The sequence below is a fragment of the Ostrinia nubilalis genome, chromosome 3 (assembly GCF_963855985.1).
Source record: "Ostrinia nubilalis chromosome 3, ilOstNubi1.1, whole genome shotgun sequence".
Classification (NCBI taxonomy): domain Eukaryota; kingdom Metazoa; phylum Arthropoda; class Insecta; order Lepidoptera; family Crambidae; genus Ostrinia; species Ostrinia nubilalis.
In genome coordinates this window covers 4,090,942-4,116,847 of record NC_087090.1, presented here as the reverse complement: position 1 = coordinate 4,116,847, position 25,906 = coordinate 4,090,942, and the positions used below count along the sequence as shown (strand labels likewise).

The 25,906-nt window shown below is 40.5% G+C and overlaps 1 protein-coding gene across 1 annotated transcript; it reads left to right on the top strand.

The window, feature by feature from the left end:
* The first annotated feature begins 452 nt into the window (after positions 1-452).
* On the top strand, positions 453-25,407 carry LOC135087621 (glycerol-3-phosphate dehydrogenase, mitochondrial). Its single transcript, XM_063982359.1, has 16 exons — positions 453-765; positions 6,402-6,501; positions 7,943-8,108; positions 9,135-9,357; positions 9,940-10,103; positions 11,345-11,478; positions 12,510-12,667; positions 13,931-14,124; positions 15,196-15,390; positions 16,383-16,504; positions 17,456-17,592; positions 19,262-19,415; positions 21,074-21,262; positions 22,440-22,538; positions 23,674-23,813; positions 24,460-25,407. The coding sequence occupies exons 2-15, from the start codon at positions 6,409-6,411 to the stop codon at positions 23,806-23,808; spliced, it is 2,163 nt and encodes a 720-aa protein (XP_063838429.1). The 5' UTR covers positions 453-765; positions 6,402-6,408; the 3' UTR covers positions 23,809-23,813; positions 24,460-25,407.
* Positions 25,408-25,906: the final 499 nt, after the last annotated feature.

Here is a 25,906-nt window from a genome sequence, read left to right as displayed (position 1 = left end):
CAATATTTTTGATGATAATTTCCTCAAAGGCTTAAGGGCAAGATCACTTTGAGTTTGAGGGTTTCTGTGCTGATTCTATAAGATATTGGAGTAGTCTGATGACTCTGCTATTCAGTGTAGCAGGCTATCTAGGTATATGTTATATTGGATAACGTTTCCAGCGCTTCTGTTATTCAGTAGTTAGTCATGTAGAACAAAATATGGAATTATGTAAATAGTACCTAATGAGTAGTTAGTAAACAGCTTAGTAGAGGTCATATTCATGACTCAATTAATAGAAACTTTAGAAAGGCATAATGTAGAGCAACCTAAAACGAGACAAATACTCTACCACCATCTGCTGAAACTCAGCCGTTTCATATACCAGCTTCACACGTTTCCCGCTACAAGTAAGTGTGCACGGATACCGCAAGATGGCGGCGCGGTACGTACACATGGTGTGAGTGCGGTGACTCACGGAGGACGCGTGAGATCGAACGCAGTCAGTAGGGCGACGGGAGTACCGGGGTACTCTGCCCGTCGCGTATTTCCAATCGCCTTTATACTTCACCACACCGCACTATAGTGACATAGTTCCTTACATAACTAAAACAGTGATGTGATACTTCATCTAATACAACACTAATATTAGATTCCTTATAAGGATCACTCGTGAGAAAAAACCGTACAGGTTGTCGTCCTTGCATTCTATAATTAGTTTTTTTTGTACAATACAATACACATTACATGTATTCTTCGTAGTTTTACCTGTTCAAATTTATAAAGGTGAGTTTTATTTATTAATTCTTTTTTGTGTTTGCCGCACATTGTAGATCTCTACATTTATAAATAACATGTACAAAAGGGGTGTAGCTATTGGAGTCTTGAATTTTAAAACCAAACCATTATTAAGTAATGGTTTATTACTTCCTTATTATTTAGTTTGAAAATATAAACAAACTAATTCATAAAATACTTTTCCTGTAAGCATTGAAAATATAATTAAATTGATTTTATGGCATATAGAGTCGCGTATTGTTTTAAATAATAATAAAACAAAAGATTTTAAAGGAAAAACATTGTTAGTTATTCCGTACTACTCACTCATTAACACCGTGATAGCTGTAAGTGAATAAAACTCGTATCTAATCTCTAAAATGAATTCAATGGTGATTCCAACTTTACGGTTGCACCGCGCGATTAGTATGACATCACCGCTCCAGCCGAAGGTTGATGAAGTGTAAGGTCTAACGCCGGTTTCGGACTTAGCATAACATACTGTATAATACCGGTTAACACTCATATAGAGCGTGTTCTGTATATCTCTTTTGTTTTGAGAGTTAGCTCTGTGACTCATTTCGTAATCCTAATCTACGTTTTGTATTTGATTTAAATGCATCAAAAGTTGACCTCTTGATAAACTTAAAGATAAAAAAAAACACTGGAACAATATAACAACTTGAATGTATATTTTTGGCGCCGTTTTTACGCTTCATTACATGCGTATTATTGTAACAATATAGTAAGTAATTGTATGCGATGCGAATTGTGATCACCTGACTTCACGCGAGTAACTGCACTGTATAATTTCCCAAGCTGCGGCTATTTCGGGGCTGGCCACAGCATCAGTGCGTGAAATACACGCGGTACTTAGTGATAACGCTACATATACCTTTCTTAAATGAGAAAGATCACCGCAACTAAAACTTTCTGATTTCCGTTATAGCACACGAGTAATTCTTTACTCATGCGGTTAGAGTTCTAGGAAAGATATTTTATCGCCGTAGTCTACTTCGGCGTCTCCCCTGAATTCTGAGCATGCTCATAAAAAAATTACGACTTGTCACGTAATTTTTAACTGGTCATCAACTAACTATAGCCGATGACGATTTTAGAACGCTATATTAACTTACGACTTGACTCTACCTCCGATCTTAGAAACCGGGTTATTTATTTCCTTATTTTTTTTGACATTTCTTAAATGAAAATTGGTCTCCTAGCTAGATCATCAGACAGAGGAATTTATACGTACGAGCGTTAATTTACACTGTCATTAATATATTTTCGTACCGAATCACTTTAAATAAACACTATTATAGTGAGAGCATACCACGGGAGAAAAAACTCGTGGCTTGCCACGAGTCGATGTCTCAACTAAAATTGGAACTCGATCGACAAGAGCGAACCCTTGCCAAAAAATCACGACTATCACTGCAACAGAGAGTGACATAACAAGCCGGTCAATAACATTGTATTAGCGTAATACTTGAATCCTCTATCGTCTATGTTCCGTAGTATTCACAAATGGGAAGGCCTTCGAACTCCTCATATGTTCTTCTGATTAATTTCGTTGCGGCGCCAATGACAGTTTAACTTTCCTCGGGAACAAACTTGATCTTCACTGGTTGGGTTATTGACGGTCAAGATCCTGGCTACACATGGTGGGAACAAGAGGTGGGAATAGTCCCGTGAATGGGAATGCCTCCGGTGTTGGTTGGGCTTTTATTGGCGGTCAAGCTGTAGATCCTGGCTACACCGGAGTTGCAGCGGTGGTAATGAGAGGTGGAAATAGTCCCGTTTTATTAGAAAAAAAGTTGCGAGCTATTGTTGTGACAGTGCTAGATGGGACTACTGCGAATAATTGGTATTTACATGCGTAAACAAAGCTAAAACAAATGAATATCAACAATAGGTTTCGCTTGAGCAAGATTTGCCTCTGGCAGGCAGCTAATTTCACGCGAAAACTGGTGGAAAATCATTTTGTCAGAGGATAGTTCCTATTATCTATTAGATAGCTTAACACGTGTGTTGAAGGCCACACGCTATTACGAGACGTCTGCAGCGATACAGATATGACTCGGAAGTGATAAGCGCAATCACGTCAGTCAATTAATCAGACGCCAGCTTAAACTTAATCAAATTGTGTGTGTTTGTATCCACTTACCTACATAACGTGATCGATTGGTTTATAAACGTTAAATGTGTATTAAAAACGCTGAAGAATTAAATACCCAGACAATTTTCCAACAAAGTTAAAAATTTAATTATGTTTCATAAGGGTGCACCTCAAGGGACACATCTAAGCCCGTCGTTATAACTTATTCATGATACCTGTGTGCCTAATGGAAAAGGGTACTCGTTTCAGCCAAATGACGTCCACTGCTGGACAAAGGCCTCCCCCAAGGTTTTCCACAATGAACGGTCCTGCGCTGCCCGCATCCAGGCTCTTCCCGCGACCCTTACCAGATCGTCGGTCCACCTAGTAGGAGGCCTGCCCACGCTACGTTTTCCAGCCCGTGGTCGCCACTCGAGAACTTTCCTGCCCCAACGGCCATCGTCTCTACGAGCTATGTGCCCCGCCCACTGCCACTTGATTTTAGCAATTCTGCGAGCTATGTCGGTTACTTTGGTTCTCCTACGGATCTCCTCATTTCTGATTCGATCACGCAGGGAAACTCCGAGCATAGCCCGCTCCATCGCCCTTTGGGTGACCTTGAGCCTTCTTATGAGGCCCATAGTAAGCGACCACGTTTCGGATCCATATGTCAACACTGGCAACACACACTGCCCGAAGACTTTCGTCTTGAGACACTGCGGTATTTCGGACATGAGTATATGGCGAAGCTTCCCGAACGCTGCCCATCCGAGTTGGATTCGACGATTGACCTCTTTCTCGAAGTTGGACCTACCTAACTGGACTGTTTGTCCCAGGTATACATAATTGTCGACAACTTCGAGTGTAGAGTCTCCAACCTTCAGAGGAGTGGGTGCAACACGGACATTAGACATGATTTTTGTCTTGTCCATGTTCATTCTGAGGCCCACTTGTTGAGAGGCTCTACTGAGGCCATCGAGCATTGTGCCTAGATCCTCCAAGGTCTCAGCCATGACTACGATATCGTCCGCGAATCGAAGGTGGGTGATGTACTCGCCGTTGATATTTATGCCAAATCCGTTCCAGTCCAGAAGCTTGAAGACATCTTCCAGGGCGGTGGTAAACAGTTTTGGAGATATGACGTCTCCCTGTCTTACCCCTCGCTGCAACTGGATAGGTTTCGAATCCCGATCCTGGAGGCGGACCGACATTGTGGCTCATCTGAACTTAAATATTTAACGTGTGTAATAATATTATGTGCAAGACTTACTTGAGGATACTTCAGGGAACTAATCATTGTCCCATTACTTCTCTATGAATACATAAACGTACTAAATAGCGGAGTCAAGTAAATGTAAATTTACCTCAAACAACGACAGGTCGATCGATATGACGAGCTATCTTCAAACAGAATATTTGAGCAAGTAATTTGGTCTTGAATATGTAATGATAATTCTGTTGATATAATTATATTTGTTATTGTTTATTACTTGTAAGCCAATTTGTTTTGTTTGGTGTAAGAGCAAAAAAAATTATCTGTATTTCTTAATTGTCGCAAAAAATGTAAACAAACTACTTGTTGAATGATTTGTTATGAATTTCGTGATGATTCATCGCTTTTAACAATTAGCATTATTTTACCCAGGTGTATTTATTTACACATTACAAAACTATGTTCTTCCTGCGACCTCTATTCGCTGGGTTTACTTATTGACATCATAAATGTGTAAGCTGACTGATAAGTTACACGTGTGCATTTTATTCATTACCTAGTTAATTTCCAATCGGAAAGGTATTGATCTTATCGAAGCACATCATAAACATAAATAAATAAAACTACAATTTGACTAACTACGTGAGCATGTTAGTGTATCATTGATAAGTCCTTAGACGTTACTATCGGCCATGCGTGATACTATCGTGATAATCGCGTTACGAATGTGCAATGCAATTTATACCTACCTACATTTTAACCGGTTTTAGATTAGGCGCCAGATTGTTATCTAAACGATAAGACCATTGAGTGATAGCAGAGGGTTAAATTGAAATAGATTTTAATCATTTCCTTTGTAAGATTTCAATCTCGTGAATCCAATTTTCTACTGGTGGATAGGTTTTTATTTACGCTTGACAACAAGCGTTTCTGTGTGTTTTAATATCAAAGTATACATTTTCTTTCTTATCATGGGGACTGGGTACATAAATCCCTTTCCTACATGATAAATTAACGAGTAACAAAATTAACAAAACTTTAGTAGAGTTTGCAATAACGTAGCCGCCGGCTATTCCAAACAAAGTAACTAACTTGACTATTCATTTAGAAGTCGACCTTTTACTTAGTTTGTCAACATTTTGTGTTTTTCGTAAAAGCTCAGGCTCTCTCGGTATAATTGAATTTGTTATCCAATCTTGTACGACGACGCAATTTCATAAAGCCTTTGGCTTTTCCTTGTCGCTAAGCAAACTCGAGAGTTGAGATACAAAGTAGAGGTCACCTTGAAAAGTTATTTTCCGTTCATCATTGCAAGGTGAAGGATTTTTCAGGTTATTCACTGTCGTTATTAGTTCGTGTAGTACTATAGGAGTATTTTTCATGGTCTAATGAACTCTCGTTGTAAGTTTTAAAAATTATTTAAATTAAAAAATGGTAAAATACACTTACTACACTCTATACGAGCGTAGGGATCGCATACCTAACGTTCTTAGTAAACACGGCTTGATAGGCCAATTCGGCGCCAAAAGGAATCGCAGTACTTATCAATCTTTTCACAAAATTAGTTATAACATAGTTCGTTTTATTCTAAACATTCTCTATTAACTTATTTAGTTCAAAGTTTAGTAACTAAACTAACTGGAAGGATCGACCCTAACTGCGAACTTAATTTTCTTCTGATTAATTGCGTTGCGGGTCCAATAACGGTTAAACTTTCCCTCGGGTCTAACTATGACCTTAGGTAGGTGCTTGTTAGGTTTTTATTGTCGGTTTAGCTGCAGATCCTGGCTACACAGGATTTGAAACGGTGGAAATAATCTCTTTTATAATAACTAAAACAATAATAGTGACTTTCTGTATCTATAATCTCTATCACAGCAGTTTAATTCCTGCATCCTGTGAATCGAATATGATTCATAATTTTTATTATTTCATCATCGTATCAAAATTGCGCCGTCACAACTCGAGATGACTATGCTCGGTGTTTCTTTACGAGATCTAATCAGAAATGAGGAGATCCGTAAACGAACTAAAGTCGCTGACATAGCCCGACGGATTAGCACGCTGAAATGGCAGTAAGCAAAAGCACATTAGATTCTTCCGGCAACCTTCACCAGATCGTCGGTCCAACTAGTGGGAGGCGTGCCCACGCTACGTCTTATGGCTCGTGGTTACTATCCATCGTCTCTACGAGCTATGTGCCCCGCCCAGATGCGGGCAGCGCAGGACCGTTCGTTATGGAAATCCTTGGAGGAGGCTTTTGCCCAGCAGTGGACGTCATTAGGGTGAAACAAGAGAAAAAGTGTTAATACTCGTATTTTTTTTGGTTTGCAGATAAGAAATGTCTCGGAGAAGGTTGTTAGTGGGCGGAGCCGCTGGCGTCGCGGGCGCAGCGCTCGCCGCGTGGACGCTAGCAGCTGACGACTCGCCAGGAGTAAGTATCCAGAAGATTCTTCTTCTTCGTAGCTACACTCTTGGCAGAGTAGTCGTGGACGTCACACCTGGTTTAGTGGCAAGCCTCACAATCTATCCAGATGATCATACTTCGTGATTTCATTCAGATTCAATGATATTGACAGTATGAAATCTGATTGGTTATTCAAAACATTTCTCCACTCCTCTCCGCCGTGGTAAAAACCGGGCCTAATGGATCTGTGCCTGTAGACAACGTGACATATAATTTCGTAATAGTTTCGCTAAGTCTTGTATCTAAGGAGGCGATGCGAACTGTCATAGACACAATATCTTCTTCAATCACGATAATGTTAAAGGGAAGTCTTGGAAATGATTCAACCTTGCTTTTGATTTTGATTTCCTTATTTCGTACCTTAAGGAAAGGATATAAGGGTCAAAATATTTAGGTCACCTACTCATTTCCTTTCCCCGTCTTGTTAACTACTGGAAAATATACTATGCGATTAGGCGGGAAACTCGTTAACCACACGAATCCGCGAGGGGGCGCTAACTGCGATAATGGTCGCGCTCGAAACGCTTATGAAACGCTAAAGTATTAATAGAACACAATAATCTAAATACGTACTCAGCTCTATTGTAACGCTGTAACGCTCAAAGTATAATACTAAAGATAATCCAGTGTTAAGTCTATCACTATTTAAATAGAGTTCAATGTCATGAAAATTGATTTTGTTATTTAAATTAATGCAAATTTTACATACCAAAATTAAATTGTAAAACTACTTATTTGGTTAAATCTGTAGCTTAATAGATAAACGATAGTGCTTCCGCTACGAAACTGCCTATTTAAAAAGTCAATAAGTACCACGTCACACTCACATTCCGTAATTACACAGTTCACTTGAAACTTGAAAGTATTGACTTTGGTTCTATGCATAGGTTCTACGTAAAACCGTAGTAGGTACGTAGCGTGGAAAATGAGATTTACATATTCATCGACGTGAAAACCGATTTCATCTCATTTTCTTCGATTCTGAAGGTCATTATCATAAAATTTTCTGTTTGACGAAGAATGGATTTGGTTTATAAATAAAGGACATCATCCAAACTGATGACTTTTAGATCTCAAATACTCGACGCACAGTGGAGCTACGGCTTTGGTGCCATAGTAATAAATGCTAAGGCAGACGTATTCTGTCAGAATACAGCACTTTTTTTTGTTGGCCGGCACTTTTGATTTTGGACCAAAAATATACGAAACGTGGATGATGTCCTTTTGTCAATTTGCACACCAAAGTTTCATGTTCTTTAATTAAAGAGTGAGGTTTTCGTATGTGAGCCATGGCGGCGACATCCGTTTCTATTATTATTCTGTCTAATGGCTTCAATGGTGCGTATCTGAAGCACTCTATTTATTTAATAACCCATAAACATCTCTAACTGCACTCCTTACGTTGCAGCAATGGTACAGACCGACAGTGTCAGCGAAAACAGAACGCAAGAAGCGTCCCCTGCCGTCCAGAGCAGAACAAGTGGCGAACCTGCAAGCTGGCCACACTTATGACATCCTCATCATCGGCGGAGGCGCCACTGGGGCAGGATGTGCACTAGATGCCACCACCAGAGGTAAGAACATCATCGATCTCTACTGCTTACGTGGCAGCAATGATATAGACCGCCAGTGTCAGCGAAAACAGAACGCAAGAAGCGTGTGCCCTCCAGAGCAGAACAAGTGGCGAACCTGCAAGCTGGCCACACGGGCTGGGTATGCCCTGGATGCCACTAGAGGTAGGAGCATCAGCATCAAGTCTTATAGGGACACAATAGTTTTGAGCTTGCAATTAACCGCTGTTCAGTGCAGGAAACCTGCCAGGAGTTGCTCTCTAATTCACCAAAAGTAAATTCAGGATTTGGCCTTCACTCCCCACGTTGCAGGCCAGTCGGGTTCAGTCACACATCAATATAACCCTGGGAATATGAGCCTACTGTTTGAAAAGCGATAATTTTTCAACCAATGGGAACATATCAGGGTAAGAAATAGACGGTTAGTCTACACCTTATTCATAAGCCTCACTTATTGCAAGACTTGTTCTCGATACACAATCACTCATACTGTCATGCATTTTAATCAATGCAACGCTCTTGACCCGATGGAAACGTGAACCTCATAATGTGTCCACGATTTGTTCACTGCCTACTCTACATTATCGTCAGCGATCAAATTTAAATTTTCCGAGTATGATTAGCCTTGACTGAGTAACAAAAACATTTGTACTTGAGAACTGCGACTACATTAGAACTCACAAGGCCAGAACCGTAGGTATACAAAGTTATTTTGAACAGAAAATCAGAATTAGTTTTGTTTATACGATTTCGAAGTAGAAGATGATGTTTCTGAAAGACTTTTTAACCTTGATTAACTTCAGCTTTTCTGAAATGATAATACATTTAGAGACGTTTTGTAGAACTGCATCAACATCATCATCATCTCAGACGTCCACTGCTGAATATAGGCTTCCCCCAATGCTTTCTATGTTGCCCGGTTGGTAGCGGCCTGCGTCCAGCGACTTCCTGCTACCTTTACGAACTTCAGAACAGATTATCTACATTTTAAAATTAAAGAAATTACTCTAATACCTACTCGTATTTCAGGACTCCGCACCGCCTTAGTAGAAGCAGACGACTTCGCCAGCGGCACATCTAGTCGAAGCACGAAGCTAATCCACGGCGGAGTGCGCTACCTTCAGAAAGCCATCATGGGTCTGGACTATGACCAGTACAAGATGGTCAAGGAAGCCCTTCACGAGAGAGCAAACATGCTAGAAGTAGCGCCACACTTGACAAGGCCGTTGCCAATCTTGCTGCCAGTATACAAGTGAGTAAAGTATGTTTATATTAATGTCACTAAATACAATTAGAACTAAAGACTGATGAGGATAATGAATCCTCATTATTTCAGCCACAGGACGTCCATATGTCTTCCCCAATGATTTCCATATTGCCCGGTTGGTAGCGGCCTGCATCCAGCGCCTTCCTGCAAGCTGGCCATAGACAAATGTCTTTCCCGAAAACTATAATCCGGGCCTTTTCAAGGCGAGAGTGAATAGGCACTTACAGGGCAGATATGTACCATCCTAGACTGCATCCCACTTAACATCAGGTGCGATTGTGGTCAAATACCTGCCTATATGCATGCATGCATAAAAAAAAAGAATAAAGATAAAAGCGTGTGCGTAACTTATGAACATCGCTTTAATTATTTACTACTCAATTGGAAACAAAAAGCTACCATTGTAAAAATATAGGAACAAAAGACAAATGTTGTAGGCCTCGGAGTCGGACTGCCTATTCTAGAATCGATAGAGTGGTCCCCATAGAAATTGTAAATATCTCCAAAACTATTGATACCAACAACTCTTCCAAACAACACCCATAAAAAGCCTATTTCTTATTGCAGATGGTGGCAAGTCCCCTACTACTGGTTCGGCATCAAGATGTACGACTTAGTCGCTGGGGACCGCAACGTGAAAAACTCGTACTACCTATCCAAGAAAAACACCTTGGAACTGTTCCCCATGTTGAAATCTGATAATCTTTGTGGCGGTATTGTGTATTATGACGGTGAGTAGGTACCTCTAAGCAAAATAAAGTACTTAAGTAAATAAAGTCTGGCCTGAGGTGGTGGATTTGAATTCCTGTGGGGGCTAATGTTAGTGAAAGCACGGGCGTTTTGATCAGTAGTCATAGACGTATACTAAGAATAAATATTCTAACACATTTGCATTTTTTTTTTGTTAATACAGTAAATTTTAACCTAGGTAGATTATACTGGTTTGCATCATACAGAACGGTACGAAATCTCGAATTACTCGTGAAGTATCGTAATAAGTTTCAAGTCGATAATGTCAGCAAACCGCAGCAGAAATATTCACATGATGCGATAAACAATATTGTAAACACGGCCTATGAAGCCAATCCCAAGAAGAAATCTTATAGACGTAATATAAATGAGCTGTCCATATGTAGAAATTGCTTTAGGTCTGTTCGTGACAGATGAGAAACGATTTTTCATAACATTGGAGGGTTGCCAACCCTTTAATGTATGTGCATTATGCACCGCGAACATTTCGCATGTCATTTCGTGCAACTTTGTTGGCTTATGTCAACATGCAGCGTGGCTACATCTGTATGATTTCAGTTCAATTACCTGTCTTCGTACGTATCTATACTAATACAGATTATAAATGCAAAAGTAACTCTGTCTGTCTGTCTTGCTTTCACGTCTAAACCACTGAACCGATTTTGACGAAATTTGGCATAGAGATTGAGTCCCGGGAAAGGACATAGGATAGTTTTTATCCAGGTTTTTGAAACAGGAACGCGAGCGATAAAGTTTTTCTGTGACAGACAAAATACCACGCGGGCGAAGCCGCGGGCGGAAAGCTAGTAGATAATGTTTCACTTTTCTTCATGTTTAACATTTTCAGATAACTTTTACTGCTCATAGTAGGATTTACTGTAGGTATTTATAAGCTGGTGGAATATAATAGACTAGCTTTTGACCTCGGCTTCACCCGCATGAAATTTAGTTTGTTACAGATCGTCATAAATTATAACCTATATGTTATTCTGTATTATAAACAATAATAATGTAAAGTTTCATCAAAATCCGTTCAGTAGTTTTTGCGTGAAAGAGTAACAAACATCCAGACATCCAAACAAACTTTCGCATTTATAATATTAGTAGGATTTTTAGACGACGCACTTCCTAAAGTTTATGGCAAGATGTGGCTTGAATGATAATTGATAAGTTATGGCTGAAATTCTTAATTATCGCCTCCATTCAATACCAAACATTGCAGGCCAGCAAGACGACGCGCGTATGAACCTCGCGATAGCTCTCACAGCGGCACGGCACGGCGCCACCATCGCCAACCACGTCAGCGTCACCAAGCTCTACAAGACTGGCGGCAAGCTCAGTGGCGCTAGAATGCGGGTGAGTAGCAGTCTACCCACCACTGACCTCCATACTGCACAGGCTGTCTCATACAAATGACAGCTAATTTTGTGTGCCAATTTAAAGCGTCACTATGGCTGGTTTTAGTGTCACGCGGACCGTCCGGTGCGGACCCGCTCCGCACGGCCAATCTGTATGAACTTCTAGGGAGCGTTTTAGAGTAATGCGGTCCGGAGGAACCGCTCCGCTCCCTAGCAGTTCATACAGATCGGCTTTGTGGAGCGATCCGCACTGACAGTCCGCGTGACACTAAAACCAGCCTAAGAGTGTCCCGAGAACTAATTTTGACGTACATTGGAGTCCATAGGAGTAAGCGAGAAAGAAAATTACTTAATTCCATGGACAAAAATATGACAGCAGCCAGTCCAGTATGTACCTATAGAGGTCAGTGCTACCCAACTACTCTTTTGTTTTATGTTGCGGTATACTATAGTCTGATCTGCGAGCACGTAGAATTTTGTCCAATGACCCCAAGCTACCCATTCTTGTCGCTCGCGCGTAATTATATTGCTGTCGCGACTGTGCGACGGGCGCCCGCAGTGAGTGTGCGAACCGGGCTTTAGGCGATACAAGGTCTATTTAAGCGACTCTCTTTTGTTTTGTGTCGAAAATAGTACCGGTACTGGCCGCTTTGGATGTCTCTTCTTTTATGTTTGGCTGACATGGATACTGGCCGGTTACACTTGTCTTTTGTTTTACATGAAATATTTGTAGTCATAAGGCCCACACTCTTGTCCATTTTTTCCTCCAGACTACATCACTGGGGACTGGGTCTCTTCCCGTTCAATTAGCATCAATAACATCTCGCTAATACTGAATAGGAGTTAGCTAATTTGTACCATACGAACTGCAAAAGAGTGGAATACTATTTTCAAAAAGTCTTACGTTACTTGAACTTATAAAGCGAGTGAATATATGTATACATTGTACAGCAAGTGATCATATTTCATTTTGGCCGGATCGGAACTCAGAAAGTACACACAATATTGATTTTCTTCATATTGTCATAGGACGAGATGACGGGCAAAGAATGGGACGTGAAAGCCAAGTGCATCATCAACGCGACCGGACCGTTCACGGATAGCATCCGCAAGATGGACGACGCCAACATCAAGGAGATCTGCTGCCCATCGTCTGGTGTACACATCGTGCTGCCTGGATACTACAGGTTAGATGACTGCAGCCTAGACGATAGCACATCAAGCTAAACTCTGTTGAATTTTAGTAATTGTAATAGGAACTACTTTGCAGCAAAAATATGTAGTCTGATTTGCAGTCCACTGTACAATTAGGCTGAAGGTCAGTAGCACCGGGTCTGATGAAGATGAAATTCACCGACTACTTTTCGGTGCTGGTGACTGCATCGTAATCAGCAAGCTAACAAATAGTTGTACTTTATATAATAAGATCAATATAGACTAGGAATTTAGGAGTGAGTGATGAAATGAAACAGGTCCTGTGTATTTGCAATGCCACTTACTCGTAGCATCGGCTATTGCACAATATATGAAGCGGCACCAATCGCAATAGCGTTCACAATATTGCTCTAATCTAGAAATTACCAAACTTAACTTCGTCCTCAAAACATTGATAGACTAAATGAAGAGTCACAATTTCAAAAGACTCACAGGAATCTCTACTCTAACCCAAACCCAACCCAAATAAGTCTCAAACATGTTATATTTTTACCCCCCAGTCCGGAACACATGGGTCTCCTCGACCCGGCCACATCGGACGGGCGCGTCATCATCTTCCTTCCTTGGCTAGCACGGCTCGTAATTCAAAAAGACTGTCAGGAATCACCGCTCTTATCTAACCCAAAAAGTTTTAGTATGTTCTGCTTTTCTTCACCAGTGGTAGGGCAAGCTATATTTGGGACGTGTATTAAGTGCTATGGAAAGGGCCTATGTACTAAATAAACTATACTGGTCAATGGTCATCACAAAAATCGGCCCACCTACGTTTTACAGGAAAACTCATTTCTACTGACACAATCATGGTACCCCAACAATATTGGTGTTATTTGGAAGCCCAAAACACATTTAATTTCTTAATAAACGATTTAAACGATTAACATATACAATAAATGTGACTTGAAAAAAGACCTCACTTTGGGCTCACCTCTGGGATCAATTAGACCAATTTTTATGGTTATAAAACCAAATAATGATCTCGCGTGTCCTTTTTAACAGATTGATAGCGATTAATCCCAACTTAACAGTTTTATAGCCATAAAAGTTGGCTCAAGCGTAACTACCTATTTTTTGAAGAAGTGACATTTTTGGGGTAAAAACCTTTCCTTTAATGAAATGAAGTTTAGAACTAGGCTTTTAAATGGTGCCAATATTAGTGGGAAGTGGGGATGCATACGTTTGAAAGTGCTTGTCGGGGGAGGGTCGATTTTTGTGATGACCAATGTATTTCATTTCAGTCCTGAACACATGGGTCTGCTGGACCCGGCGACATCGGACGGGCGCGTCATCTTCTTCTTGCCCTGGCTGAAGGGCACCATCGCAGGCACCACCGACCTGCCGTGCCAGGTCACGCACAACCCCAAGCCTACTGAAGACGAGATTCTATTCATCCTACAGGAGGTCAAGAACTATCTCAACCCGGATGTTGAAGGTATGTTGTGAATAGATAGACCTTTCTCATATTGCACACCACACAAAACTGACAACTATAAGTCTGGTCCGTGAGCACGTAGAATTATGTCCAATGACCCCAAGCTACCCACCCTTATCGCTCGCGCGTAATTACGCGATAGTAACATAATTAAAATTATGTTGCTATCGCGCTCGCACACTCACTGCGGGCGCCCGTCGCACAGTCGCGACAGCAATATAATTACGCGCGAGCGATAAGGATGGGTAGCTTGGGGTCATTGGACAAAATTCTACGTGCTCACGGACCGGGCTTTACAAGAGATACATAACTTAAAATAGCGTTTAAGTGGACATTTAAAGGCTTCTTAAGGGTTTCTCCTCTTAGTATTTTTTCTCTAAATGCTTGACGATTTGTAAGTACTTAATACTCCAAACAAATAAAAAATACGTGCATAAGCTCTTGTGTTATGAATCTGCACCAATGCACCTTATGGTTTGGTTACAGTTCGGGTATTTTCGGTCATAGCATTTAATAGGTGAAATTGATTACTTGTAGACATTACCAGGGATATAAAGCGTGGTAGAGTAGAATAGAACCAATCCCACTCTTCCCGTTGATATAAAGTATAGATAGACATTTATTGTCAAAACTGTGCATACATTGTTGTTACGTGGATGTTAATTAACACAGGAACCAACAGTTTGCCCATTTCGGACGTACAATATAGGTAGGTAAAGAGAATATTATAATTTACGAAAATGTTACTTAAGTGGGTTGTCCATATTTTAGAATTTCAACAATGATTAAAATATTCTTTTAAACTATAAAAACATTTCATTATTGGCCAATCTTTAAGAGTTCTTTTAAATTTCGGACCTTCTAAAGCCTTGATAACTTTAGGCAACTTATTGAAAATCTTAATTCCCATTATAAAAGTACTCTTGTCATGGATGTAACTCGATGATTTTTCTATACAAATGTCATACATGTATTGTGACCGTAAATTATTTCTAGTGTCACTTTTTAGTGTATTAAGTGTATTCTTATACTTTAAGTGTATTCAATGACCTTTCAATTTCTCATCCCCAGTCCGACGCGGTGACGTCCTGTCAGCCTGGTCGGGCATCAGGCCGCTAGTGTCGGACCCCAACAAGCCCGACACGCAGTCGCTAGCCCGCAACCACATCGTCCACGTATCGCAATCGGGACTCGTCACCATCGCCGGCGGCAAGTGGACCACCTACCGCTCCATGGCGATGGAGACCGTCGACGCTGCTATTGAAAGTGAGTATGGGATAAACTTTACCATCAAAAACTTGTTATCTTTATGCATTAATCTATATTATACAGGGTGTTAGGTTAATGGGTATATGAGCCGACACTAGCCCATGTTAACATGGGCATATAAAGGGTATGGTGAAGTCAGAAATATGATATCATCATTTTATTTTATTTTCATTTTCATACAAAATAAATTTTATAAAATCCGATTTGTATGAAAATTAAAATAATTAAATGAAGATATAAATTTTCTGACTTCACCATACCATTTATATGCCCATGTTAACATGGGCTAGTATCGGCTCATATACCCATTTACCTAACACCCTGTATAAAGCTCGATTTCTATAATATAAAAATGAATCGCAAAATGTGCTGGTAAGCACATAACTCAACAACACCTGGACCAATTTTACCAATTCTTTCTTTTAATGTTCGTTGAAGTCCAACGATGGTTTTTATGGCGAGATTCAGAGGTCCACGCGTTCGAAGTCGCGGGCGGCCGCTAGTTTTAGAATAAATATCACCAATCGACGAACTAACGTGCTTTTTATGAACTGGCAAAATGTGACGTCAAACACCTACACAGGTGTGACATTCTGTTAGTTTGAAATTGCTCATTATCCACTGCAGTATCAGTACTCAACGTTCGCATAATCTTTAGTTCCACTATATTTAGTTTTACTATAATTAAGGCAGCACTTGGATTAAGTTTAAATACGTTGTAAATATTGATTGTCTTCTAGTGTATGTCTTGTTGGTTGTCCTATTAAATAAATAAATAAGTACTAGGTACGCAAGCAATGTAAACTGTTTACACATATGACGTCACTGCTGTTATCGTTGCTATCGCGAGCAATGTGTTCTGTTTTTGGGCATATTGCTGCGACACTGGCCCCGCCCCCTCTCCCCCCTCACGTCTCCCTTTAGGTTCTGTGATCTGTGATTTAAAAATGGTTATACATTTGACAACTGCATTGTATTTGTTTCTTCAGGCGCGAGTCTGAAACCCCTGTTCCGCGAATGCCAAACCGACGGGTTCCTGATCGAAGGTGCCCACGGCTGGACGCCCACCATGTACATTAGATTAGTGCAGGACTTCGGCCTGGAAATGGAAGTGAGTCAATGATATTATATAAAAACAAAAGCAGATATGTTATAAGCGCTCGCGCTGTGAATACTCAAATACGTCCCAATTGGGACGTCTTGTGGTTAGTCTTCGTGTGGCCTGCGTCGTGCGCAATCGCGTGCGTACCACACCGTAAGTTCCTGTGTTCTTACCAAAATAAATAAAAAATGCCATCGTGTGTGTTTCGAAAGTGTACCAATTATGACTCTAAAGTAAACAAAATACAAGGGATCTCTTACCACATGTGATTATGCAAAATTATTTAGTATTTATATTTTCAATTATTTATGCAAACAATCAAGACGCCATGCGCCATGTTCAAGTTAAGAAAGAGAAAGCGATCTTGTTTTGACGTTAGAGCGATAAGGATGCGTGCGCTGCGGACATAGATTAGTTAGTGCAGAATCGTTAAAACTGTAGCTATCTCTTTCATTTGCGTGCTATTTCGTATCTTTTGTTTCACTTATCAGTTACATTTGTCAATGTGTGCAATTTGGAATAGCTCGGCACGGATTAAAATCGTAATTTCTATGAACGTAACATATCTATAGTTCTACAATATCATTGAAGTGAGTACATTAAACTATTGTGAGTACTCTAAACTATTGACTTAAGGTACTCTAGTATCTATGCTATCCACATTATGACAATGATTTTGTACTTTTGACTAATGACTCTTTTCAGTGAGTTGTCTTGGCCAAGTCTTGTCTTTTTTTGACCACACATACGACTACATGCACAATTATTTTCTTGTTTTTATCTTTCGTTCTGATTGCCTTTAACTAATGACAGTCCACAGGTCCAATGATAATTGAACTCTCCTTCAGAACAAACTGGGCCTTCACTTGTGGGTTTTATTGGTAGATCCTGGCTACACAGGAGTTGCAGCGGTGGGATCGAAAGATGGGAATAACCTCATGCCCTTAATGACTGTTCCAGGTCGCGCAACACTTGGCCAAGTCGTACGGCGACCGCGCGTTCGCGGTAGCCAAGATGGCGGCCATGACCGGCAAGCGGTGGCCCATCATCGGCAAGAAGGTGCATCCCGAGTTCCCTTACATCGATGCTGAGATTCGGTATGTTGTTTTTATAATACGAGTAGTCTTAATTTGGCCACTTTCACCTACTACTGTACTATATCACTGACTCATCCTTTTAATTTGTTGAACTGGGCGTTTCCCGTTTTTCTTGTTTTGAAGTACTGGAAAGGCAAAGAAAAGAGACGATTAAGGTCCCAGAAAAAGGAAACTCCGTAATAGTCCAGTAGAATTCGATTTTAAATCGGAAATAATTCCTACAAAAGATTTTATTGCTTTAATGGCTTCATTGGTTGCCCATTAAGACTCCTAGGTTTTCGACTTCGATGAGTTGTGCTTAAGTGGTGGGGGCCCCCGAAAGGGGCGCTTTTTTGGTTTTCCTGTTATACCGCGTAAAGGACTTACCCTATCGAAAAGTGGTCTTCCTGACGGTTAAAGGGCATTTAATCCTGCATTAAATAAGACCAAATTCATATGTTTTGGACAAACCGTTCTCGAGCAAATGTTCGGCAAAGTAGAAAATATGTGTATAATTAATGACCCTCTCCACGTCCAACAGCTCGTCACCCGTAAGCTCCCAAGCCATGTAAAGGGTCGCCTTAACCAGCGTATCCCTGTCAAGGCTCACGAGTTGGATTCGCTTATCCTTATTCGTCCCAGCCGTTCCTTAACTGCGGTTGCTGCACCTCTCCCTGGCACCCTCCTGAACGACTCTATGTTACCTAATGTGGCTGCCCCTCTTCCTTGTACCCTCCTGTACGATTGCATTGCTTAGTCATATGCCTGGTCCAAGGTTAGACGCCACAAAATCAACTTCGTACGCGTGAAAATAGTTTAAATACTATTTGCCGTACTTGCAACATTTTTCTTTACTGCTTCGCCTCTATTAGTCGTAGAGTGATTGTATATATCCTATAGCCTTTCTCAATTTATGAGCTATTCAACACAAAAATAATTATTTCAATCAAAGTAGTAATTCTTGAGATTAGCGCGTTCAAACAAACAAACAAAAAACTCTTCAGCGTTTTAATATGAACTTGTTGTTGTTGATTTTTGGCGTCGAACCTTAGACCAGGCATACGGCTAGGCAATGTAGTCGTGCAGGAGGATAAAAGGAAGAGGGGCAGCCACAGTAGGTAACACAGAGTCGTTCAGGTGAGTGCCAGGAAGAGGTGCAGCAACCGCAGTTAAGGAACGGCTGGGACGAACAAGGATAGGCGCATCCAGCTCGTAAGCCTTGATAGGGTTACACTGGTTGAGGCGCTCCTTTTCAAGACTTGGAAGCCTGCGGGTAACGAGCCATTGGACGTGGAGAGGGTCATTAATTATACGCACATTTTCTACTTTGCCGAACATTTGCACGAGAACGGTTTGTTCAAAACATATGAATTTGGTCTTATTTAATGCAGGATTAAATTCCCTTCAACCGTCAGGAAGACCACTTTTCGATAGGGTAAGTCCTTTACGCGGTATAACCGGAAAACCGAAAAAGCGCCCCTTTCGGGGGCCCCCACCACTTAAGCACAACTCCGTCGAAGTCGAAAACTTAGGACAGTCTTTATGGGCAACTAATGAAGCCATTAAAGCACTGAAATCTTTAGTAGGAATTATTTTTTTTGGGATAATCAGCGTTGTAAACCACAAATCACGTACAATGATCCTATCGAGAGTCTAAGTGAGAATGTAAGTGAATTTCCCCGTGTTTCAGGTATGGTGTTCGGGAATATGCGTGCACAGCTGTAGACATGATCGCGCGGCGCTTGCGTCTGGCCTTCCTCAACGTGCAGGCTGCGTCCGAAGCGTTGCCCGCTATCGCTGATATTATGGCCGAGGAGCTCAAGTGGAGCGACGCAGAGAAAGCCGTGAGTGTCTCTTAAAACAAGGGAATAAGGTCGAGTGTATCGTAGCCGAGGAGCCCGTAGTGTCGCCTGCGCCTGACCACCTCTAATACAAGGGAATAAGGTCGAGTATGCGTGCACAGCTGGGACATGATCGCGCGGCGCTTGCGCCTTGCCTTCCTCAACGTGCAGGCTGCGTCCGAAGCGTTGCCCGCCATCGCTGATATTATGGCCGAGGAGCTCAAGTGGAGCGACGCAGAGAAAGCCGTGAGTGTCTCTTAATACAAGGGGCTAAGGTTGAATATATTGTGGCCGAGGAGCTTGAAGTGTCGCCTGCGCCTGACCACCTCTAATACAAGGGAATAAGGTCGAGTATGCGTGCACAGCAGGGTCATGATCGCGCGGCGCCTGCGCCTGGCCTTCCTCAACGTGGCATGGCCGAGGAGCTCAAGTGGAGCGACTCCGAGAAAGCCGTGAGTGTCTCTTAATACAAGGCGATAAGGTCGAATATGCGTGCACAGCTGTGGACATGATCGCGCGGCGCTTGCGTCTGGCCTTCCTCAATGTTCAGGCCGCGTCCGAGGCGCTGCCCGCCATCGTTGATATTATGACCGAGGAGCTCAAGTGGAGCGACTCCGAGAAAGCCGTGAGTGTCTCTTAATACAAAGGGATAAGGTCGATTATACGTGCACAGCTGTAGACATGATCGCGTGGCGCCTGCGTCTGGCCTTCCTCAACGTGCAGGCCGCGTCCGAAGCGTTGCCCGCCATCGCTGATATTATGGCCGAGGAGCTCAAGTGGAGCGACTCCGAGAAAGCCGTGAGTGTCTCTTAATACAAGGCGATAAGGTCGAATATGCGTGCACAGCTGTGGACATGATCGCGCGGCGCTTGCGTCTGGCCTTCCTCAATGTTCAGGCCGCGTCCGAGGCGCTGCCCGCCATCGTTGATATTATGACCGAGGAGCTCAAGTGGAGCGACTCCGAGAAAGCCGTGAGTGTCTCTTAATACAAAGGGATAAGGTCGATTATACGTGCACAGCTGTAGACATGATCGCGTGGCGCCTGCGTCTGGCCTTCCTCAACGTGCAGGCCGCGTCCGAAGCGTTGCCCGCCATCGCTGATATTATGGCCGAGGAGCTCAAGTGGAGCGACGCAGAGAAAGCCGTGAGTGTCTCTTAATACAAGGGAATAAGGTCGAGTATGCGTGCACAGCTGGGATATGATCGCGCGGCGCTTGCGTCTGGCCTTCCTCAACGTGCAGGCCGCGTCCGAGGCGCTGCCCGCCATCGCTGATATTATGGCCGAGGAGCTCAAGTGGAGCGACGCAGAGAAAGCCGTGAGTGTCTCTTAGTACAAGGGTATAAGGTCGAGTGTATCGTGGCCGAGGAGCTCGAAGTGTCGCCTGCGCCTGACCACCTCTAATACAAGGGGATAAGGTTCAGTATGCGTGCACAGCTGGGACATGATCGCACGGCGCCTGCGCCTGACCTTTTTAGCCAAGAAATGCTTCTGTCTTTCCCGAAAATTATAGTCCGGGCGTCTTCAAGGCGAGAGTGAATAAGCGCTTACAGGGCAAGTATGTACCATCTTAGACTGCATCTTACTTAACCTCAGGAAACTTGCAGTTGTATTCTAACGCGATCATGTATCTACGTCTTATCGTCTATTTTCAACATTCCAGAGACAAATCAAAATGGCGAATGACTTCCTAGCAGCCGAGATGGGCCAGATGGTGAACCGGGCCAGCCGCGACAAGATCCCCATCAACCTGTCCAAGGACGAAATCCAGACCTACATCAAACGCTTCCAGATCATCGACAAGGACAGGAAGGGATACGTCTCTATCAACGACATCAGGAGAAGTCTTAAGGTATTGTGCAGTGATACACGTTACAAAAGTTATTGGCTAATATTGCTCAGGAAACGTTTCCGTGGTTAAGTGAGTTCAAAGGATAAAACGATTCTCTTTCAATTTGAAAGTTCTGGGTTCGATTCTCAGACGGATTAGAAAGATCACTTCATGTTTCAAACCTGTGGCTGGCAGTTGTTTGCAGTTATTGCAAAGAAATGTAATTTGAAAAAAATATTGGATAGCCTGCATCGTCACCAGCTAGAAAATACATTTTTGTGTTTAATAATCCAATACATTTTATTTCAGCGAGAAATAATGCAGATGGTGCCACCTTTTATGTAACTTATTAGCCCCATTTTTCGACAACAAATGACATCGCTTCTTGGCCTTTTTGGTATACATTAGGTATACACCTAGTGTAGAAACCAATGACAGTTGCATTTAAAGCTCACCAATGTAGGCTCTTATAAAAATTATGACGCGAATGTTCTAGAGCATGGGTTTGAGGCCGAGCGACGCAGAGATTAGTTCGATCCTGTCAGAGATCGACGTCACGTACCACGGCCAGATGGAGATTCAGGACTACCTGCAGGTAGACCGAGAGCGGGGTCAATGTCCTTCACGCGCCATTTGTGTTGTCGAGGGTGTCAATGGTTTCAAACTGCGAATTTACGATTTGCATTTGTTTTTCGAATGGTATTTAGACGATTTTGCAGTAAAGCCTGGTCCGTGAGCACGTAGAATCCTGTCCAATGACCCTAAGCTACCCATCCTTATCGCTCGCGCGTAATTATATTGCTGTCGCGACTGTGCGACGCGCGCCCGCAGTGAGTGTGCGAGCGCAACAGCAACATAATTACGAGCGAGCGACAAGGATGGGCAGCTTGGGGACATTGGACGGGATTCTACGTGCTCACGGACCAGGCTTTAGAATCAATATGATAATTGGTTTCTTGACGCATTTCTTAATTGTTTTGCATATAAATAAATGAATATTACTTGCAAAAAATATGCTAAACCATTGGAAGTCAATGTAAATCTAAAATTCGCACAATTTAGTGTGGCATTTTGTGAGGTTTTCTTTGACTGGCATTTTCAAAATGAATCTTTCGTCTTAGAAAACCTTGCAGAACCACAATGGGTCCTTCATAATGTCATGTCATGTCACAGCTGACTGCTAAGCTTGTCTCCACAGAACTACGGCGAGGAGGTGACCGGTGAACAGTTGCACGAAATTCTGAAAGAGATCGACACTAACATGAACGGCCAAGTCGAACTCGACGAATACCTACAGGTTATACCGCCTGACTCGATTTTCAAATTGTTTTCCTGGCTGATTTTAACTTTTTTTGACCAACTCATTTAAAAAATAAAAAAACAAATGAAAAATTGTCGTAGAATTTATAATTTTAAATCAATGCAACCGAGTACCAACTGTAGAAACAGACTATGAGATACTTTGGTCAAAAAATAAACAATACTTTTTTGTTATTATCGGCCTTTATTTATTGCATGTATTTTTTAAATATTATCTCTTTTTAACAACGTTTAATTTAAGTATATTATCGGCCTGTAATTATTAATGCACGTTGTATTTTTATTTTATTTTATGCCTTAAAACAATGTTTAATTTAATTTGATTACTGAGACAATAAAAGCATGGCTTTTTTTACTATGAATCTTTCTTTTATATGTTGCATGGTCTTTCTTAGTTGCATGAGGTAGTTGTGGGTAACAATAATTCACTTAAATTTTAACATGAATAATCCTCATCTGAACTAATTTTCCCATTTCTTTATCAATCATAAAAAAACATCCTTGTTTTTACTTACAAAATAAATATAATTTACTATATATTTATCTAACATTATATTTTTACCTAAATCAAGCTTCTAATAACTAATTTAATGGAATAACATACTTTACATACATACATACATTTTGATTATATTTCTTTTAATTATTTATTTCCAATAATTAATATCTTATAATAATATTTTATTAAAAAAAACTTTATTTTTTAATTTTTTAAATCTCGACTTAATTCCAAGATTGTTCGCCGTCTAAAGCTCTTTTTCTTTAGTGAAAAATTAACTTTTGTGTAAATCCTAAACATTATTTATTTATCTTGGTTGGGAAGATCTTACCTTAGAATCTTCTCCGAAATTTTCCACATAGCCTGATGGCGTGCCTTTGTATTATACTCGTACATTCAAATCCTACAAAAGGCTGAATTGATGTTTTTTTTTTCATTGTAAAAAGGTTCAAAACTGTAAATGAATTTTGAATTTTATATCATCTTCATAAAGTACCAAATAAATTGAAAAATCTTTCCATTTTGTAGTAAGTAGTTATGATGTCGAGAGTACAAAGTCATGCCATGCACACGTATTCATGTGAATACACCTTAAAACTTAGTCCTCACACAGATGATGTCAGCCATCAAGTCCGGGCACGTGGCGTACTCGCGGTTTGCTCGCATGGCGGAAATGGAGGAGGAGCATCATGAGAAGGAGATCCTCAAGAAGAAAATCACCGTTGAGAGGAGCGGCGGCGGCTTGTAAGCTCGGTCAGTAGACATTATGATCGATCACCTATTATCATCCAAATAAGTATACAGGATGTTAGGTAAATGGGTATATGAGCCGACACTAGCCCATGTTTACATATGCATATAAATGGTATAGTGAAGTCAGAAATTTGATATCATCATTTTAATTTTTTAAATGTTCATACAAAATAAAATTTATAAAATCAGATTTGTATGAAAATTGAAATAATTAAAATGAAGATATCAATTTTCTGACTTCACCATACAATATAATATGCATAATAATATGTAGATATGGGCTATTGTCGGCTCATATACCCATTTACCTAACACCCTGTAGCTCGGTCTTGTTAAATCCGATCAATCATTGTTTTGAGATTAAATCGAGTTTTTTTTTTGTTTATTTTACAAGATTTTATTTAACTTGAAATGTAGGTATGTGTATGTTTTTTGGATCAGATCTTGCAAGCTAATTAGACTTACTTACTTCCTGACAAATGATTGAGTGTGAGTGACAGTGAGTGAGATGCATGCACATGTAATTCGGATGAAAAAATAATTAATGATGGCATGGAACTGAGCCGAAAGATGGCCATACTGCTCTAAGCAATTCTTATGTACCTGTGTGCCTACCCGTGTTTAATTCATATTTTTTCTGTTTCAGATGAAAGAAAACGACAACACATCGCAACAATTAGGTTTAAGCAAATAACCCTAAGTATTATTTTCTCAATCATAATATGAAGTATCATCTTCGTCATAATATCATAGTTCGTCCACAAATAAAATGATATTTATACAGGGTGTTAGGTAAATGGGTATATGAGCCGACACTAGCCCATGTTAACATGGTCATATAAATGGTATGATGAAGTCAGAAAATTGATATCTTCATTTTAATTATTTTAATTTTCATACAAATCGGATTTTATAAAAAATATTTTGTATGAAAATTAAAAAAAAATAAAATGATGATATCAAATTTCTGACTTCACCATACCATTTATATGCCCATGTTAACATGGGCTAGTGTCGGCTCATATACCCATTTACCTAACACCCTGTAGATCAATCAAAGAAAGACATTGTTTGTTTCGGAATTTTTTATTTGTTATAAAATTAAATGTAAGCTTTACAAATCTGAAAATCATACAACTTTAAGAATATCTCATTAAACACAAATAGTTGTATTATTAGAAATTATTTATTTGTAACTTATTTTTGACATTATATTTTAATTTAAGATCAAATGATTTGATAGCATTGTGATTTACGTTCTTGCAACGTTAAGAATTTATTTACGAAATGTTGGTTCTTTTTATCATTAAATAATTTCAATTTACACGTCAATGTTATACTATGCCTTGTATACCCTCGATATACAACAGCAGAATAGATTTGGGACTTCATAAAAACACAACTTCATTTTTTTATTCTTTCCTCTTTCACTATTCCTTAACAATAGTGAATATTATTATTTTTACTTCATGTGATCAAAGCGATTTTTGTTATGGTATACAAGGTAATAAGTACATACATTTAATATTTTACTAAAAACTTTTGGAAACTATACACCTTGTGTTTATTGCAATAAATCAGTTATGTAATTTAATCTGTTGTCTTATTCAACCTACCTTTTCTCGATACAAAGCAACTCATACTAGCTATACCAGCTAATTTATTCTGTACCTTAACTCAATAGATAGCGTTGATTTCCATCTACAAGGTAATTTTATCGCCTAATGTGATAAAGGTCTATTGAATTTTAGTTTCCACCAAGGCGGAGCAGAGTGGAGCGAGCGCAGAGAAGTGTTTTGAATAACCAATTAGATTTCATGACGGTCCCATACTTCTCCGTACAGCTCCGCTCCGCTCCGCCTTGTATTGGTAGAAGAAACCTTGAAAATACATTTTCAAACTTAGTGCCAAATTCATCGCATAAACTCAACTAACGCCACCTAGTCAGGCGTCAATGTATCAAGTTTCTTTTTTACGCTAAGTAAAAATAAACCTTGTGCATAGAGGAATTAACGACATTCGTCTATGACCTTGTGTAACCGTAGTTCATTGATAGATGGCGTTCTAGTCTAGTGATAAATGAAACGATTTCT